This window comes from Pogona vitticeps, chromosome 1, assembly GCF_051106095.1.
Source record: "Pogona vitticeps strain Pit_001003342236 chromosome 1, PviZW2.1, whole genome shotgun sequence".
Classification (NCBI taxonomy): domain Eukaryota; kingdom Metazoa; phylum Chordata; class Lepidosauria; order Squamata; family Agamidae; genus Pogona; species Pogona vitticeps.
This window is the reverse complement of record NC_135783.1, coordinates 159,863,186-159,884,068: the sequence shown is the minus strand read 5'-3', so window position 1 is coordinate 159,884,068 and position 20,883 is coordinate 159,863,186. Positions and strand designations below refer to the sequence as shown.

General features: G+C 40.3%; 1 protein-coding gene across 5 annotated transcripts in view; it reads right to left on the bottom strand.

Annotated features, from left to right (window-relative positions):
* Positions 1-20,883, bottom strand: part of WDPCP (WD repeat containing planar cell polarity effector) — a 280,521-nt gene that overhangs the window by 18,647 nt on the left and 240,991 nt on the right. For all 5 annotated transcript variants that reach the window (XR_012088494.2, XM_073003877.2, XM_073003880.2 and 2 more), the window contains one exon: positions 4,225-4,310. Coding sequence is in view for 4 of the 5 variants with exons in the window: in XM_073003877.2 (XP_072859978.2) it covers positions 4,225-4,310 (86 nt within the window). In the remaining variant the exon portion in view is untranslated. The remainder of the gene's footprint in view (positions 1-4,224; positions 4,311-20,883) is intronic.

Here is a 20,883-nt window from a genome sequence, read left to right as displayed (position 1 = left end):
CATTGAGGAGAAGGTCTTCAATGCATGTGCAGGCATCCTCATCCAGGCCAGCTGTTCTAAGTTAAGAGAAGCGGCATAGGGCTACTGAAGTGGCCATAGACTTAGCTGTAGTGTCTACTGTTTGTCGAGCAGAGAGCATCTATAGTTTAGCAATGGAAAGACCTTCTTGTTGGAAGGTTTGAGCAAGTATTTTCTTATCTTCTGGTAGAGATTCAACAAAGGTGGACATGTTGTCCCAAAGAAAGCTCTGATAAACTCCCATGGCTCTCTAATAATTAGCGACTCGCATGGTGAAGGCTGCAGAGGAGTCAAGCCATTTACCCATGGAATCTATTCTCCGACTATCTTTATTTGGTGGTATAAGTGTTTGTTGGTGTGGCGGAATGCCCAAGTCATGCCTGGCTATCATATGGAGCTCTAGGGCAGGAGCCTATGGCAGGACTGGAGGGGCAGAATCAGAACAGTAGGAGACTGAGGGGAGTTAGAGAGGAGGTTTTGAAGGTTAAGACAGAGACTGGAAAGTTGGTGTTAGAGAATAGATAAGAGATAAAAGTAATAGAAAATAGATAGACAGTCATAAGATATTGTTACAGTGGTTAATGTGAATGAATACAAACAAGCAAATGTGTAATCCTATCCAAGTTTAATGATTGAACAATAAAATAATATCTATGACTTTACTTCTGTGATTTACCAATCAAACAATAAATAAACCTGTTATATTTGGCAGCCCGAGTCTAAGAAACATATTTGGTACAGTGTGGATAAAAATCCACTGGTGGCAGAGGGTAAAGGGAGAAAATAGTACACCGTGTCTGAAGGTGGACCTGTGTTTGAGGGAAAACAAACAGGGGACGCTGGGGGAACGCAACAGTTGGTGTCGAGATCTCGATTTTGAGGCTTCGACAAATATAGAGTTTGGAGCTGGTTGTTTCTGGAGGAAAATGGCTCCTGGTTCATGGACTCTATAGAGATTATCAATTCATTTTGACATCATATGTGAGGAGGCTGGTTTCGTCCAGGATCGTTGTGAAGTACTAAGCAAGAATGGTAGCATTAATATGGGTACTGAAATAGTTGTGTTTTTAGAGATTGGATCATACAGATGATCAGCTGGAGCCAATGGACTGTTGATCGACCTTGGTGTCGAGAGGTTCAACGTCATAGTATTGGTGGTTACAACTCAATATAGATGGGGGTGGCATGTCCATGGACATTTGTTGTTGTTGAGAGCCTTCGACATTGAAAGATGTTGGTTGAGTGTCAATGGACTTTGTATGATATGAATGGACCTCGGTGTCGAACGCAGTATCATAATGGTGTCGGGTTCGATGTTTTGGATTTACCGGAGACGGAGATCGTGTGAAGGTAGGGGGATGGAGCAGGTGTCCATGGATTAGGATGGATGTCGAGGATCATCGATATCAGAGCCTGTGTCTCTGTGATGTCTAAATGGAGGTTGTTGATGCAGTGGTAGAGCAGTGGAATATATGGACGCTGGAGATGCCAAGCATGAGGAATGATTTTCATCATCTGGGTTGGCAGGAAAATAATGGAAGCCTGGAGCTGCAAAAGCCTTGCGTGCTGAAGAATGTTGCTCGACCGTTCTAGGTTTCTTAGGTGCCAGGTAGGGAGCAGATTGAGATCCATGAGTGCCTTGGTGATATGGCTGTTTTGACACCAATGATTGTCGAGAGCGAGGCTGACTGCTAAATGGTGCCATCGAACCAGGTAAAGTGCCTGGTTCTGTCTGAAAGAGCACTGGTTGGGGCAAATGGCAACCCGATGAGCGTGCTGAATGTGGGTCTGAGCCACACTCGATGGAGCAGGCGGCTCGTGAGATTGTTGTTGCCGATGCCTCTGCATAGGAATTGGTGGGCGATCCGAAGGCACCGAATAGGGAATGGTGTTGAGTTGTTCGGGATGGACTCCATTAGGTGAAGCAACAACAGAGAGGTTGCTTGAAGGAATAGAGTGTTGCGAACTGGGGGGAGAGGACATTAGATGGTTGACTCTGTCATCGCATTCCGGTGACTGAGAACAAGGTTGGTGAGATGGGAGGCCATCATCATCAGAAGGAGAACCAACTAAAATTGACTCAGACGATTGTTGAGGTTGTTGAGTGATGACCCTAGGTTTGGATTTATGGCGTTTGCTTCCTTTAGGTCGAGAAGGCTCCGGAGCCGGAGTGGCACTTAGTGGAGGTTTTCAATGCCAAGGATCTTGGTATCGAGGGTTTCAACTTGTGCATTTTAGAGGTCTTTGACGATGTGAATGGAACGTCGGAGTGAGATGGTGCGACTGACGGACATTGTTTTGATGATTTGGAAACAGCCTTTTCCATTGCTTTGGCCCGAGAAGTGGCTTTACACGGAGGTTGGGCCATTTTAGTTGGTTGAAGGGATTGCTCCCAAAGGCGGAGTTTAAGCCTAGACAGGCGAGCTTGGAGGACTCGCGCTTGAAGTTCTTACAATGGGTGCAGGAGGAGGTTTGGTGTGCTTCTCCGAAACAAAATAGGCACTTAACGTGGGCGTCCGAAAGCAGTACAGTGGTACCTCGCATAACGATTTTAATTGGTTCAAAAAAAACGTTATGTGAAACATCGTTATGTGAAACACCATTTCCCATAGGAATGCATTGGAAACCGGTTAATCCGTTCCAATAGGCACGGATTGCCGTCCTTAAGCGAAAAAACCCATAGGAAACATCGTTAAACTATACAATGTTTCCTCCATTGGAATGTATTGAAGCTGACTCAATGCATTTCAATGGCTTTGCGAAGTCAATTTTTGCAAATTTAAGTGTGTCATAAAAGGGTCAAAATGGTTTTAAATGCTTGGATTAGCTTCTGCACCCTCTAAAACGGATGCAAAAGTTAATTTGGCTTTGATCTGACTTTTCGTTAATTTATGGTGAATTTTTCCCCCCAACTTTTGACAGCTGTCAAAATCTGACAGCTCCATTGGTTCCTATGGGGGAAGAAAAAATTCACAAAAAATTAACGAAGACATGCTTGGATTCGTTAGAGGACCCCCTAAGTCGTGTGCAAACCTGATTTGGCTTTGATCTGAACTTTCGTTAATTTATGGTGAATTGTTTTCTCCCCCATAGGAAAGCATGGAGCTGTCAGATTTTGACAGGTCCATTGGTTCCTATGGGCCAAAAAAAAAATTCACCATAAATTAACGAAAAGTCAGATCAAAGCCAAATCAGGTTTGCACACGACTTAGGGGGTCCTCTAACGAATCCAAGCATTTAGAACCGTTTTTGACCCTTCTAAGACACTTTTTAAATTGAAAAAAGAAACATCGTTAAGTGAAGCAGGGGACCTAATATCGCATTCGTTATGCGAAGCATGGTCCCAAACTTCGCTAAGCGAAAATCGCCCATAGGAAACATCGTTATACAGTGCATATTATTTTCTAAAAAAACACATCGTTATGCGAATTCATCGCTAAACGAGGCACTCGTTAAGCGAGGCACCACTGTATTTTGTTATCGCAGACCACACAGTGCTTAAATGGGCCCAAAGGGGCCATGAATATTGGAAAAACTGATTAACGAAAAAAGAGGCTGGGGGGAATGCTGTGTCCAAATGGCCAAGCAAGGGGGGAAAAAAAGAAAACTACTGGTAGTATTTAACTTGATCTATTATAGCAAAGACAAATGGTTAAAATAAAATAAGGAATCAAGATTAAGTTCTCTTTCACTTTTACTCACAGAAGCAGAAAGAACACGAGGCTCTCAACATGGTGGCTGAAAGAAACTGAGAGGAGAGGCTTGGTGCCAAGGTACTTATACGGGGAGGAGGGGCTTACTCTAATGTGTTCATTGCTACCGCAGAAGCTCTAGAATCTTCCAATGAGGCTCTGCAGAGGTGCGCATAACCCAGGGCATGATTCACAGAGCCACAAACAATAACCAATGGAGTTACATGCAGCAGTCTAAAATCTAGCTTTCTGTAGCTTGTTTAATACATGGCTTACTAACTCCTTTTTGGACAATTAAAGCAGAAAAGTGGCTTTTAGCGGAGGATACCAAGTTTTGTTTGTTTCTCTCTACTACTTCTAACAGGCCTATCGTTCCATCTCTTTGTTGACATGAATGTTCTGAAAACAGATCATGAATCCCCACAGGTGATAAACTGTAATATATCAGAACTTTTCCCAGACATATCAGCTTCCCCAAGCACTCCTGGCAACAGATATTTGAAAATACCCTTACCTGTTTGACACCAAGGTGCAGGCTTATCCCTCTGCTGTGTAGTATCGAGCTTTGTTACAAATTCAAATTCTCTTTTTTCCATTTCCCTAGAAAAAAAACAGACCTTATAATAAATGGACAGAGTATGACATGGCCACACAACTTACTGCAAAACACCACTTGGTGACCTTCTATTTGGGTGGCTCCTGCTGCTGAATTTATTGCTATGCTGCTCAGTTTTGAGGTTAGCAGTCACCAACCTATGCACGTTCACTTTAAAACAAGGTACACAGACTTTTTTTTAAAGCCAAGCAGTGCTCCCGTAAGTTGGCTTTGTAATTTACAGTTGTAACAGCAACACATATACATAGTGGGATCTTTATGTTTTGAGCACATATTTATTACTTAAAATACTTACAAGGAACCTTAAAAGGTTAAAAACCCTCTTAACGTGGTTTCCAGTAATCAATCAAAACGTAAGTGATACCATATCCAAGCTAATACAGTTACAAAGCCTAACAGAGTTAACCTCATTTCCATTCACAGTACCCAAGTAAAACCAAACTAAGAGAAAGTCGGCCAAAAAGTAGGTTTAAAGGCTCTGTAAAAGCCTACAATGATGGGGCTTATGGGACACATGTTGGTAATGCCTGTCACAGAAGGGAAACACCCATTGAGAAGGTATTTCTCTTTGGGTGCAAACATGATGAAGTGAAGGTAGTCCTTCAAATAACGTTTAAGGTTGTAAATGTTAAAGCTGTTGTTGTTTAGTCGTTAAGTCATGTCCGACTCTTCGTGACCCCATGGACCAGAGCATGCCAGGCCCTCCTGTCTTCCACTGCCTTCCGGAGTTTGGTCAGATGCATGTTGGTTGCTTCAATGACACTGTCCAACCATCTTGTCCTCTGTCGTCCCCTTCTCCTCTTGCCCTCACACTTTCCCAACATCAGGGTCTATTCCAGGGAGTTTTCTCTTCTCATGAGATGGCCAAAGTACTGGAGCCTCAGCTTCAGGATCTGTCCTTCCAGTGAGCACTCAGGGTTGATTTCCTTTAGAATTGATAGGTTTGTTTTCCTTGCAGTCCAGGGGACTCTCAAGAGCCCCAAAAGGCGACCAGTAAAACTCACACTGGTATTCAGGGTGGGCGGGTAGGATGCCAAAGAGAAAGAGGGTGAAGGTAGGAGGACTTCTTCTTTAAATATGCTTCCCCCCCCTCCGTACTATCAAGGTTCGATGACATTGTCCAACCATCTCGTCCTCTGTCGTCCCCTTCTCCTCTTGCCTTCACATTTTCCCACATCAGGGTCTTTTCCAGGGACGCTGCTTTGCCAATGCATTTATCCAGCTCGACATCTAGGGAGAGAATGTCAGAGATTTTTGAGCCAAGGTACACAAAGTCATGAACAACTTCCAATTCTTGTGTAGAGATGGTAATAGAGGGAGGTGAGTCCACACCCTGGCCCATGACTTGTGTTTTCTTCAGGCTGATTGTTAATCTAAAATCTTGGCAGGCCTTGCTAAAGTGATTTGTGAGTTGTTGGAGGTCTTCAGCACAGTGGACAACAACAGCTGCATCATCGGCAAAGAGGAAGTCCCGCATGCATTTCAGCTGGACTTTGGTCTTCGTTCTCAATCTAGAGATTAAAGAGCTTTCCATCTGATCTTCCTGCTTGATACCATCATACATTCCCTTGATTTTACCTGTGTCCGCTGCTATCTGTATCTGAGAGCAGAGCTGAAGCAAATAATCGTTGGAACGTCTCCTGGCAGCCTGTTGGACTTTGCTATGAGCAAGTCGAAGAGCCTGCAAGTTGTACTCACTCGGGCACGCTTTGTATGCTGCTAGAGCTCTCCTCTTATCCTTGATGGTTGGCATCAACTCCTCTGAATGGGCTTCGAACCAGTCTGCCGTCTTTTTGGTCTTCTTGCCAAATGTGGACAAGGTGGTGTTATAAACAGTGTTCTTGAAATGTTCCCATTGTTCAGGTGCATTTGCATCAGCAGGGCCTGGAAGGGTTTCCTGAAGAACTTGGGCAAATTCCTCCACTTTTCTTTGATCGCGAGTCTTGCTGATGTCAATACGTGGTCTTCCTTCCTTTTTCGTGTGATACAATCTCTTTGCTCACAGATTTACTCTACTACACACCAGGGAGTGATCAGTATCGCAATCAGCTATCTCTGTGTGATCTTAATACTAGGAAGGCTAGAACATCTAGTGAGGATCAAATCAAGTTGATGCCAATGCTTGGATCTTGGATGTCTCCAGGAAACTCTGTGTTGAAGCTTTGTATTAAAGAACATATTGCGGACACAAAGACCATAATAACAGCAAAACTCCAGCAAGAGTTGGCCATTTTCGTTCATCTTCCCAGTGCCAAAACGGCCTAGACAAGTGGGCCAAGAATTGTGATCAGCACCAACTCTAGCGTTAAAGTCTCTGAGAATGAATAGTGGTTCTCTCTCAGGGATTTTTTTGATAGTGCTGCCAAATTGTCGTAGAATTTGTCTTTGTCTTCTGGACAACAGTGTTGTGGACAACAGTGTTGGTGCATATGCACTAATGAGGGTGACCGGTCCCGCTGATGAGTGGAGTTGCAGAGACAGGATTCTTTCACTCCCCACAGTAGGTGGAACAATGGATCTCAGCAGAGTACTTCTGACTGCAAAGCCAACACCATTTCCCTGGACTCATTCAATGGTTTTCCCTGCCAGAAGAATGAGAAGTTTTTTTCTTTGACAGATCCCATCTCTGGCAATCTCGTCTCTTGCAGGGCAACAATGTCCATCTGCAGCCTACTCAGTTCCATGTCAATGACAGATGTTTTGCGCACGTCATCTATTTCCTGCAGGTCATCAGAAAAGCCAGGAGTCATTGTCCGAACATTCCAGGTGCTCAACTTTAGGACAGAAGTTTTCTTACGATTGTTGTATGGTGCAGGGTTATCGATCTGCTTGTTGGCTTTCAACCTAAACCCCATGCACCCTGTGAGGTTAGCAGACCATGGCTAGGCAGCACCTTACTGGCTGAGGACTGCCCAGCTTAAGACGGATGGTAGCTATCTAGTGAGGTGCAATGACCCCTCCCACCGTCGGAAGTAGCCCCTGGCATCATGCTCTATACCAGTTGAGCAAAGACTTATAACCGGTAACTGCTACTTCCCATGTTGTTTCGATGCTGTATGCGAAGCTGGAGTGTCCTCTCCAGAGTGCAAAACCTGGGTAAAGTAATATAGAGGATAGGTTGTTGCCCAAGCAGCAAATCCCCCCTCTCCACATTGCTGAAATAGTCCAATGGAAAGGCAAGAGCCAATACAATTGGTTCCAGCGACGTCACAGGAGTTGCCAGGAACTGCCTCTGCGACTCTGGCTCCAGATTTTGCCTCAAGGTTAACTCCTGAAGCCTTTGCCATGAGTGGATATAGCCACAAGGCAGTGGAGGTTTGAAATCAGAGTTTTCCTTCTCCTAGATGGTCTCCCTTCCGAGGCTGACAAGCCCCACCTACCTGGCTTGCTCCCCCTCCACCAGCAAAGGCTTCACTACAGTGTATAACCTCCATAGTTATTGTAAATCACTCAGAAGAGTGTCTTACGTGCTACAGGGTGGTATATAAGTAGCACACTTTTGCTTTTTTTCAAAGACTGGGACCACACCATTCCTCACAGGGGTGTTACCCATTTCTCAGGTCTAAATGCCCAGCCTAGTCCTGACTGATTTCACACATCAGGAGACAGTCAGGGCTCCAGAGAGCAAGTGACTGTTTGGATTTTCTAAGTGGTTTGTCCACACCCAGTCAGGGTGTACAAAGCTGAAATGTATCTGTAGTACTACATTAGATGACGTACTGCCCCCATCCATCTCTGGCCCTGTGAAAACAAGGGCATCCCAACTCGATGAGGTATTTTATTTTTATTTTGGTCTGTTGTTAGGTCATCTCTCTGTTCAAGGTGATGTTCAATAAGACAATAAAACACAGAGCTATAAAATACCTGAAGGACCGCCTCCTTCCATATGAGCCTACCCGGCAGTTAAGATATAGCCGGGGGCCCTTTTGAAAGAGCCGTCCCTTAAGGAGGTAAGAGGGACGGCTTGTAGACAAAGGGCCTTTTTGGCAGCTGCCCCCAGACTATGGAATGCCCTCCCGACTGAGATTCATCTGGCACTGACGCTGATGACATTTCGGTGCCAGGTCAAAACCTTCCTGTTCCAGAAGGCTTTTAATTGAAATAACATCAACTGTGGGTCCTGATGGCAATTTTTAGAGTACATATTTTAATTGTATTTTAATTGTTTTATCTTTTATTGTATTTTAATTGTTGTAAGCTGCCCAGAGACCTTTGGGTAGAGTGGGCGGCATATAAGATAGATAGATAGATAGATAGATAGATAGATAGATAGATAGATAGATAGATAGATAGATAGATAGATAGATAGATAGATAGATAGATAGATAGATAGATAGATAGATAGATAGATAGATAGATAGATAGATAGATAGATAGATAGATAGATAGATAGATAGATAGATAGATAAAATGAAACAAAAATGCAATAAAATCTGGGACCACTAATAATGAGAGATTGAAAAATCACATTTTCTATTAAAATCTTGGTTAAGATACGTTGCTTTAATCAGCTGTCTAAAGGAGCTGGCCTAACCGCCTGGCGAGGGATAGGTACAACTGGAATGCTGCTGTGCAAAAGACCCTGCCCTGGGTATCGGCTAATTTCATCTGCTTGAGAAGAGGGATATGTATCTATCAGGGAAGTTACATGATGACTACAGATTTTGCCAGGTTCATATGGGGGTGGGTTGGGTGGGTGAAGTCTTTTGGACATCCTGTCTCATGCCACTTAAAGAGTTCTTTTAAAGTAAGATACAGCCTTCCTGATTGAGGTTGAAAAGAAATTAGTTTGGAGCTTACTTGTTCATTAAAAGTAGTGATGTTACCTTGAGCATGTTAGTCCTTGAGTAATGATGGATACTGTTAAAGCAGTAGCAAGGAATGCACGTGTTGAACATGCCATTAATGTTAACATTTGTGAGGATTTTACTATAAAACTTTCCCAGAATTATGATGCAATGAGGTATCTGGCTGTGGAGCCAGATGATGAGATTTGTAGCAGAGTTTTGAATTTTTCCTAAAAAACCTCTAGCTGTAAAGCAGAAGTGCAGGGACTTCCAGAGCAGAGTTAGCTTCAAGTCTCCTCAGAGTAAACTACCTCTTATTGTCTCATCAGATGGCACTTACAGTCTCAGTAAGTGAAAGAATAACGTTTCATTTACTCATATCTGAATATATCAAAACAGCATACTGTACAAATGACTGCTTTGAAGCAACAGGCCTCAGCAGACTCTCATCCTGCTTGCAGCAGACTCCTGCAAACTACATTCACATTCTAACTGCATAACTACCAGCAGACTAAAAAAGAAAGGGAAAAAGACATTTAAGTAGAGAGGCATTTCTTTGAAATCAGAGGCAGGGAAGGAACAATTGATTACTGCTGGACTGATTGACAGTCACTCTGGCCCAGAGAGATCCCTCAAAGCCAGACTTACTGAAGGCAGCATACAAGATTGAAATAACTGCTCACGATGTCTCCTGGGAGAAGAGCCAGCCTGTGTAGCCTTGGGCAAACTACAGAGTCCCTGGATGGCCCCAGAAGAAAGCAATGTAAACCACTTCTGAGTACCTTCTACCTTGAAAAACTTAAAAGACTTTCTATAAGTCAGAACTGACTTGATGGCACACAATTATTATTGATGTACATTTGAATATTAGAAAATACATAATTATTCTTGGTAAAAGTTTTTTAAACAAATAAAATTTAGCAGTGGCTGTAGAAATTTGCCATTCTGAACACACAAAATCAGAATCAAGTTCCAGAGTGTTGGTGAAAATTCTCAGACATAGAGGAGAGCCTTCAGTGAATGTAAAATTGGTTTAGATTTGTCTTTTACTTGCATTTATGCTATGGTGAACTCTGGTTGAACAATAAAAATAAGAATAAACAATAAAAATACAGCTCAGAATAAGGAGGGAAATAAAAAAAATCTTCATCTTACCTGAACATTTATATCTCTGATTTGCAGAACTATAACATTGCCTGCCATTTTCTAAATCTGTAAATTATTACATAATAGCTTCCTCTTCACTTGAGATAAGCAAGGGAATGTGATTGCCAGTATAATGGCACACTCACCTGTTAGTTTGTGTTAAGTTGTATAAGCCTTTGATAATGCAAATGATGGAGTCAAAATGTAATTCTCCCCGGCTAACAAAAATATAATCTTTGGATTTGTGTTATATTTATTTTTTATTCTTAATACAGTGAAAATACTTTTACTGCCTGACTAGTTTTTATTATTATAATTAACAGTTACTACTTTTTTTGTTATGTGCCAGTATGACCAAATGCAGAAACAGATAAACTGAACTGAGCAGAGTTTATGCAAGCAGCTGCGATTTTAAAGTGACTTTGTAGCTCTTCAGTTTTCCCTAAGCCATGTGGAAGCTACAACAAGGCAACCACCCCATCCTACTAAGCTTTATTGGCTCAGGAAAAGAAACTAAGGAACTTCATTGGAGACAGATTAGGAGAGTTTCAAAATGGAGAGATTCTTTTCCTCTCCAACTCCATTATCTTTCCCATAGTCTCTTGATCAGCTTTCCTACACATAGCTGCGGATTCCGTAGTGACCTGTAAATTGCTTTTTTGGCTGCCAAATTGCTGTAACCCTTCTATTTTTATGTTTTTAAGAGAGCTTAAAGCTGTCCATCCTCTTTGGACATTTCTTTAAAATTGGCCAGTGCTTTGCAGGATTTCATATATATCCAAAAGGCTTAGAAGAAGATGTTACGTCTAGCTTTTATTAAAGTCAACAAACATGAAAAGCTCAGAACTGGGATAAAAGCAACTTAGCCACTCATATCTAATACATATACATCTACCTAAAAGCTCTGTGCAGAAAAGTACTTGAAGTACTATATTTATTTCTCTCTAAGATGCAGAAATGAGCCTGATGTACTTATGCTACATGGTCTCTCACAGTGTCAAGCTGAGTATGAATCAAAAGTCTGCGAGATGAGTAAATAAGGTCAGTCTGGGATGGGTCAAGTTGGATTCGTGTAGAAATAATTGTTAAGAATTTCTGTCAGGGTGACAGTTTGTTTTGGCACAGGGGGCTCAGAATAGTACACTGCAAAATGTTTTAGTAGAACATCTGCCAGATGCTTTGTTTGCCCTCCCTTAAAGAGAGTAGTGAAAATGTCCTGCTAGTACGTACACACACAGCTTCAGTTTGTGACAAAGGCCAGTTGTACAAAGGGAGAAAGAAATATAATAATAAAATTAAACAACTTAATTTTGTAGAAAATATACAGACTGATACAAGAGTAAAATTACTATCTAGTACTGAGTTAAACCCTGGGAGGTACTTGGCCTGAAACCATCATAAACCAGGACCAATTTAATCTTCAAAGCCCTAAATGGTTTCAAAGCCTGTCTATCAAACGGACAGCCTGCTTTCTTCTGGATCTATCTAGAATGTAAGATGTTCAGTGAAAGGTACTTTTGGGAATGCCACTGCATGTACAGCCACCCTTGATGGGCATGTAGAGAGAGGCTTTCTGCTGTGTTGCCTTCAAGGTGGTAGAATGCACTCCCCTCAGAGTCTGTTCCCAGTGGGGCTGCTTCTGGGTAAGGTTTAAAGAGGCGCTTCTTCAAACTTGAGTTTTAAACTGATGTGAGGTTGATTCATTCTTGATGGTAATAGTTTCGCTGCCTATTGTGTTCTTAGTGATGTTTTATTGGTTTGTTTTTAGGATGCTGTTAGCCCACTTGAGCACTATTTTTTGTGGAAAGTCAAGACAGAAATGTTATAAAACAAAACAATCAGGACAAGCTTCTTTTGGAACTTTGTCAAACAAAGCGTAACAGATGGCAAAGGATCATGTGGCTTGCATAGATATGCATTATAAGAATGGTGTTTCCTATGTTTTTGACTCAAGTCTAGGCATACACAAAGTTTCTATCTTCCTGCATTTCCCACAGTCATGCCTAAATCTTCCTATCCTTGTTTTGTGTCACATTGTGAAACTTCCTGTTTTGGGGTTAAGGTCAAAGAAATTTTTGCCCCCCACTAGAGATTGGGGTATTCATATACAAATATGAATATCGCCCGCACAGGTGGCGTTGAGGGTCGAGCCCCAAGGGGCCGGACGGTCCACTCACCGATCCGCTGCGGACGCAGATGGAGGAATTCTACGAATGGCTCCACAGCGCCCAATCCACTTGCCATTCTTCGACCTTGCAGTGAGGCTTATCCTTCCGCCTCCTGTCAGGAGTGGTGAGCAGACTGCGCGCTGCGGAGCCATTCGGAGAATCGCACCATCCACGTCCGCAGTGGATCAGTGAGTGGACCGTCTGGCCCCTTGGGGCTGGACCCTTGTTAACACCACCTGTGCGGGGATATTTGTTTATGAATATGAATACCCCCATCTCTAGCCCCCACTTTTTTTTACAATATTCTCCTCATATGTGCATTTACTTATTTTATCTAACAGATTTCATTTCCTTATTGACTTAAAACTGTATATGCATGATTTTCCAGTTATCTGAATGCTTAGTCCTTGGGATTTTGGAATATAGTATATACATTGTTTTGTGTATGCATATATACAGGACTCTTATAATGCATTTTAAGCAATTCACATTTTTGCCAGCATCCTGTTTCTTTCCATGGAGTGCAATGGCTCTGTAGCCAGAGCTTTCTCCGTCTTCTCCTCCCAGTTTTTGGCGTCCTGCTTGTGTAAGGAGTTGATTCTCCTTTGCATCAAGCGGCAGCAAACTGCACAGAAAGCCAGCATATGCTCCAGGATCAACAAGATGCTGGGCTACATGAAGTGATGTAATCTTTCATTTGCAAATTTATGCACGAAAATGATATCACTGAAGATAAACTTTTTAAAATATTGATTAAAAGGGAGAGAAAATGGATCCACTTTAATATCATTTGCAACTTGATGCACAAATGCTATCCAGGTAGACCATTTTGTTCAACTTTCTGGGAATAAAAGGCAGAATGATTAGAGTGTTTTGACATGTATTACCATATTTTTCGCTCCATAAGACGCACCTTTCCATAAGACGCACCATTTTTTAAGGAGAAGAAAACAGGAAAATATAATCTGTTTTCTTCGCTCCATAAGACGCACAGACTTTCCACCCCCCTGTTTTGTGGGAAAAAAGTGCGTCTTATGGTGCGAAAAATACGGTATTTTAATAGTATACCCTTTCTGATGCACCTTTAGCATTATTTATATGCTAGCCTTGCTTCATGACTCAAAAGTCTGAGAAGGAAAAAAAGAAAAAGACAATAAGCAACCCAATAGTAAAATTGAATTTGATAAGAATAAGACTAAGCCTTGCTCAGTCTTCAGTTGTTCTAGCGACATAGTGTAAAAAGAATGCAAAGTGCAGAGCCTTCCTCTTAATAGTAGAATACATGCACATGAATGAAAGTGGTGAATACTTTGTCTGTTTTTAAACCTAACAATGGCTAGTCCAAAACAGCATTAATGATGCTGAAGGAAATGTACTTGGCAAGGAAAATATAAACATAGGATTAGGTACATTTAAAAAATAAAATCAAAAGCTAAAAAGAGAGCATATCCAGTTCTGGGTAAGGAAGAGGAGGAGTTTTCATTGTGGTTAATAGTTAACTGAGACTGCATCTATAAAATCGGATATTATAATGTGAGTAAGAGAGAATTTTGGTATTCTAATGTCTGAGAAGAGAGAAGAAAAGTCAATGTGTGAATAGAGAGGGGGAGATAGAAGATTAGAATGGGCTGGTTAAATTGGTTTCCTTTTGTAAAGTTAATGGTGCAGTTTTGGGAGAACAGCAAATTACAAGTGTGAATTTTGGAAAAGCATAGTTGCAGCCTGATGATTTGGACAAGACGCTTTAATTGGTCTATCCCACTGTATGTATACTTGGCCCTTGCTCATCATGGTTGTTAAGTTCTAGCAGGAGCAGATTAACTGGCTGGATCCATGAGGTGGTAAATACCTGGTTATGGCTGGGGGGATGGTGTTTTTTTCTGCCTTGAAAGAGGCAGTGGTGCATTCTCTCCTAAAGAGGACCTCTCTGGTCCCAAACATATGTGACAAATATTTCTTTTAAAGAAACCTCTTTTTTGGCAAATTGGTTGAATGTGTGGTGGCTGGAAGCTTCAGACTTTCTTTGAGAAAACTGATTATCTGGACTCATATCAGTCTGGTTTTAAAACAGGATTGGGCATCCAGATGGCTTTACATGCTCTGACCGATGACCTATTCCAGGTTACAGATGAAGTAGTGTGGCCCTGTTGATTCTTCTGGACCTCTTGGTGGCTTTTGATACTACTGATCATAACATCCTTTTGGGTGGGGCTATGTGGAATGGGAGTGAGAGGCACTGTATTACAGTGGTTCCATTCCTGTCTTTGGAACTGGTTCCAAAAAGTGGCTTCTGCTCAGCCCCAGTTAGGCTGTAGGGTACCACAGGGTTCCATTCTACATATGATGCTGTTCGATGTCTATATGAAGTCATTGGAAGAGGCCATTAAGAGTTATGAGGTTGGCTGACATCAATATGCTGGTGACACTCAGCTCTACTCTCCTTCATCTGGCTTGGGCTGAGGCTGTGCAGGTGCTGGACAAATATCTGGAGTCTGTAATGGGCTGGATGAAGGCCAAGAAACTGAAGCTGAATCCTGACAAGACAGTGATTCTGTGGTTTGATGGTTCCCAGGTCTGGAAGTTCGGTAGGAGACCTCTTCTGGATGGAGTTGGACTCCCTTTGAAGGAGCTGGTGTGCAGTTTCTGGGAACTCCTAGATCCTAGCTTTGTCCTTGATGGCTCAGAGTGTCTGGGGTCAGCTTTGACTGGTCCATCAGCTATGGCCATTCCTGGACAGGGATAACTGGCCACAATAGTCCATGCCCTAGTAACTTCCCAGTTAGCCGATTGCTATGCACTCTACATGGGGCTATCCTTTTTTTTTGTACTTTTTATTTTTTTATAAGGGATAACAGAAAGGAAAAGGGAATTGGGATTGATGAGGAAGAGGGGAGACAATAACATACTTTCATCCATTCTGTACCTATTGCCATGTCAAGATTTTAAATTATTCTATTTACTCTTTTCTGCCTTCTAGATTCAGTTCTCCTTTCAATTTGTACTGTTCACAAGCTGCCTGTTGATTCTGTCCACTTGTTAAATAGATCCCATCTTTCTGTTGCCTTTTGCAAGGGATAGTCCTTCATGACTTCTGATAAAATGTCCATTTCGGCTATTTCCCGTATCTTTTCAATAAGATCTTCTTGTTTCGGTACCGTTGATCTTTTCCAATTTTTAGCATATAAAATTCTAGCTGCCGTAACTATGTATATAACTATATAATTCTTTGACTTATCTATATTTTCAGGTATCATACTCAATAAAAACAGTTCTGGGGTTAATGGCACTTTACAGAGCAATATTTGTTCCAACATTACATGCACTCTTTTCCAATATTGTTTCGCTACTCCACATGACCACCACATATGATAATAGCTTCCCACTTGTGATTCACATTTCCAACACTTATTTGATACATCTGTATACATCTTTGACAATTTTTCTGGGGTCATGTGCCATCTATAAAACATCTTATATATATTCTCTTTAAAGTTCACCGATCTTGTAAGCTTTATATTATTTTGCCATATTTTCAGCCATTGATCAATATCAATGTTATGCCCTATATTTTGTGCCCACTTAATCATACATTCCTTAACCATTTCATCTTGCATCTTAATTTCCAACATATAATTATACATTTTCTTAACAGTTTGTTCTTTTGAACCTAATAAAAGTTTGTCAAAAATCGTTTGCTCTAAGTAGAAACCTTCTATTTTATCTTTTGTATATCTAGATTCTAGCTGTGCTCTAGGCCACCACTCTATATATATATTCTGTGACTCTAGCTCTTCTTTAGACTTTAATTCACCATCCTTTTTTAATAGATCTTGATATTTTAAAAAGTTTGTTTTTGTCATAAGACTGGGTTGGATAAAGGCCTCTAACGGTGACACCCATACAGGTATTTTATAATAAATTTGTTGTACAATTTTTCTCCACATTCCCAGTAAAGCTCTTCTTATCATATGTGAATTAAAAAAATTTTGTTCTTTGTCCTTTTTATACCATAAATATGCATGCCAGCCTAATTGCAAATCATGACCCTCCAAGCTAAGTAATCTATCGTTTTCTAGAGTTATCCATTCTTTTATCCAATCTAGAATACAAGCTCTATAATACAGAACCCAGTCAGGAAGACCAAAGCCATACCTCTGCTTAGCATCTTGCATTGCCTTAATTTTAATTCTTGGTTTTTTACCTTGCCATATAAATCTCATGATTGTCTTATTAAATTCTTTGAAAAATGACTGTTTTAATATTATAGGGATTGACTGAAATAAGAATAGGATTTTTGGTAAAATATTCATTTTAATTGCTGCAATTCTTCCCAACAACGATAGTTGTAATTTGTCCCATTTCTCCAAATTGTACTGTATCTCCTTCATTAGTTTCATGTAGTTATCTTTGAATAATGTACTTGTCTTCTTTGTAATTTGTATTCCTAAATATCGAATTTTCTTCTCCTCATGAAAGTTCGTCTTCTCTATTAGCTCTTGTCTTTCATGTTCTCTCATGTTTTTGGTAAGTAATTTAGTCTTCTTTTGGTTTATTCTCATTCCTGCCATGTCACCAAAAATTCTTAACGTTGTCATCAGGTCCTCTATTGAATCCAATGGTTCTTCCAATATGATAACTAAATCATCCGCAAAGGCCTGGAGTTTGTAGACTTGACCTTTCACTTTTAATCCTTTCAATTCTTTTTTGTTTCTAATTTGTTCATTTAGTATTTCCAGAGTCAAAATAAACAGGAGTGGGGAGAGTGGGCACCCCTGTCTAGTACCTTTCTTTATTTGGATTTCTTTTGATAGTTCACCATTAATTTTTACTTTTGCCTTTTGCTCCGTATATATTGCTTTAATTAGTTTCATAAATCTTTCTCCAACCTGCAGTGTTTTCAATGTGTGCATCATAAAATTCCAGTCAAGATTATCAAATGCTTTTTCCGCATCCAAGAATATCATAGCCATCTGTTTCTCCGGGTGTGCTTCATAGTATTCCAGGGCATTTAAAACTATCCTTATATTTTTCTTCATCTGTCTTTTAGGGAGAAACCCAGACTGATCTTGATGTATCAAGTGGGTTAAAATTCTTTTCAATCTAGTTGCCAGGATAGTCGCATATATTTTGTAGTCCACATTCAATAATGAAATCGGCCTATAATTTTGTATTTCTTTACCTTCCGTGTTTTCCTTATGTATAAGAGAAATTGTCGCTTCAGTCCATGTTGCTGGTATTTTCCCTTCCTCTTCAATGCATTCTAGAAGCTTTTTAAATGGCTGGAGAAGCACCTCTTCCAGTTCTTTGTAGTATTCTGCTGGTAGTCCATCTGGGCCTGGTGCTTTCCCATTTTTTTGTTTTTTAAGGGCTTCTGTAATTTCTGCATACGTTATAGGCTCATTTAAGGACTGAATTTGTTCTTTAGTCAATTTCATTTTATTGTGCTTCAACAGATATTCTTCCTGGGCTTCTCCATCCACTTCTTTTTTCTCATATAACTTCCTATAAAAATCTTCAGCAATTTTCTTTATTTCTTCCTGTTTGAATTTTTCTGTTCCCTTTTCGTCTTTCAAAGTTCGGATTATTGTCTTCTCCTTCTCTTTCCTTAATTTGTATGCTAACCATCTTCCCGGTTTATTTGCATTCTCAAAAAAATTTTGCTTTGCAAATTTGAACTTCTTTGCGGTTTCTTCAGTGAGCAATATATTTATCTGATGTTGTGTAAGTTTTATCTTCTCTATAAGTTCTTTGTTTGTTGGGTTTTGTTTCAACTGCCTCTCCTCTATGGCTAATCTACTTTCCAGAGTCTCATATTTTTTCTGTCTTTCTCTTTTTTGTTTAGCTGCAAATCTTATGGCTATTCCTCTAAAAAAAGCCTTACTTGCCTCCCATATCATAAACATTGAGATATCTGGTCTCATATTCTGTTTAAAGAAAAAGTCCATTTCTTCTTTTACTTGTTTCTTAAATTTTTCATTTTTTAGATGTAATATATTCAGCTTCCAAGTGAATTCTCTTGTTCTACTTCCTATTTGTAACAAAATTGGGTTATGGTCTGCAAATGTATTGGGTAAGATATGTATTTGTTCCAACTCTTTCATTAGGTTTGTTGATATCCAACATGTATCAATCCTTGACCACGATTTATGCCTGTTAGAGTAGAAAGTGTAATCCCTTGTCTTTGGATTACATGTTCTCCATACATCCACAATATTTAATTCTTCTGCTAATTGTAGGAAATTTCTTGGAATTGTGCTTCTCTTCTTTCTACTAGATTTTTCTGTTTTTGTGTCTAGTTCTCTGTCGAAAACAGCATTATAATCTCCAATTATGCAGTAATGATCATACTCTTTATTTGCCAATTCTCGCTGCAATTGTTTATAAAAGTTTTCTTGATTTCCATTTGGTGCATAAATATTGACTATTAGGAATTTCTTAGATTCTCTTTGGATTTCCACCATTACTATCCTTCCATCCTCTGAGGCAAAAATCAGGGAGGGCTCCCATTCCTTCTTAATAAAAATAGCTACTCCTTTCTTCTTTTTGCTCACGTCTGAAGCCGCAAATAGTTTTCCTAATCTTGGCCATTCTAATAATTTCAAATCCTTTCTTTTCACGTGCGTTTCTTGGATGCATATAACATCAGATTTCTGTTTCTGCAGTTGTAGAAAGATCTTTTTTCGCTTTTGGGGTGAGTTTAGGCCGTTTACGTTTACTGATAAAATCTTCAGTTGTTTTCTAGTCATCTTGATTTAAATTACTATCCTTTTGTTTTTTCTTCATCATGCTCCTAGTACATCTTGGCTCTATTGCTTCTTGTTCTCCTGTCTCTGTTTCTGATTCTGCTTGTGATAATTGGCTTTGTTCCTCTCGAGATCTTTCTTCTGATTCCTTGTTGTCAGTTTTTTTTAGCTTCTTCTCATTTTTTTCTATGAAGTTTTGTGCTTTCATCGGGGATGTTATGTTGTATCTCTGTGTATCAATCCGAAAAAATAGCCCTTCTGGTGTTAGCCATCTATATGAGATTCCATTTTGTTGGAGTAGCTGTGCCAAAGATGCATATTCCTTTCTTCTCTGTCTCACTTGCCATGGGATTTGTTTTAAGACATTAATTTTCTTGTCTTCTATTATCAATTGTTTTTCTTGTGAAGCCCTTAAAACCTTATCCCTAATTGCCTTCTTCGTGAATCTCAAATGTACTTCTTTAGGTAAATTATTTTTTCTAACATATGCTGTACTCACTCTGAAGGCTGCTTCCAGACCTTGGCGGAATTCCGCTACATCCATCTCTATTGCTGGTGCGAGGGCTTCACTCATTACTGTCTCCAAGTCCTCAGATCCCTTTTCTGGTACATTTTGGATTCTTAGCATCTTAAGAGCACGTTCCATTTCCAGCATTATTAGCCTGTCCTGACATTGCCTTTGGTCTCTCTGTATCTGCTGTACACTTTCTTCAGCTTTATCTAGTCTGGCGTCTGTATTTTTCATTTTCCCTTCTATATCTTGTGTTTTAGTTTTGATTTGTGTTACCTGCTCCTTTGTCTCAGTCAATTCTGCCTGTATATACGTCATCTGGTTTGTCATTTCGGTCAATCGTCGATTAATTTGATCAAATCCTGTGGACAGCAGGTTCTGCATAGTGGTCTGCCATTCTTTATCAGATTTTTCTGATTCCTGAGAGGTTAATTTCCCTAGTGCTGATGTTTGGGCTGGAGAGGTTCCTGGTGTTTGGGGTTTAGGGTTGGGGTTCGGTCTCTTTGCAGCCATTATGAAATCAACCCAAATTCAAAACCTACTATCAACCACCTCCCCTTAACCTTCCCAAAACTTTGCCCAATATTGCAATATATATCACAGTTTTTTTTTTTAAAAAATTGACACTTTAAATTTCAACTTCCATATACCACATCTCTTGAATTGTCCACCAAGTCCTTCTGTGAAGATCCAGGCTCCGTAGAATCCCAAAAGCCCAAGAGTTAATATCGTGCAGAGTTCTAGTGTCCCAGGGGTTTTTAACCAAACAGTTGGATGCGCTAACACAGCAGGGAATTCAAACCGTATGCAGCCTCACCCAGATAAAAGGCAATCTTCCGGTATTTCCAACTTCTACTGTTCTTTCCAGAACCAGATTAGTAGAAAAGAATAAGAAGAAGAAACAAAGAAAGGAAGAAATTTCCCACCTCAATATTTCCACAGTTCAGTTTCGTTCTTGTTGCAAAATCTCTGAAGAAAAGGAAAAAAAAACTCCAAAGTCAATTAGATATATAAAATCTGCCAATAATATTCTGCTTTCCTCCAGTAGGTATCTTCCTCTCCTCACGCAAAGTCTATCCAGTTCAATACATTGTGCATCCACTTAACAACGGCTTCTCCTTTCAGCAGACAAAGCAAGGGGGGGATTTTCTCTCCATAGAAATAAACCTGGCAATGATATTCTGCTTTTCTCCAGTTGGTGT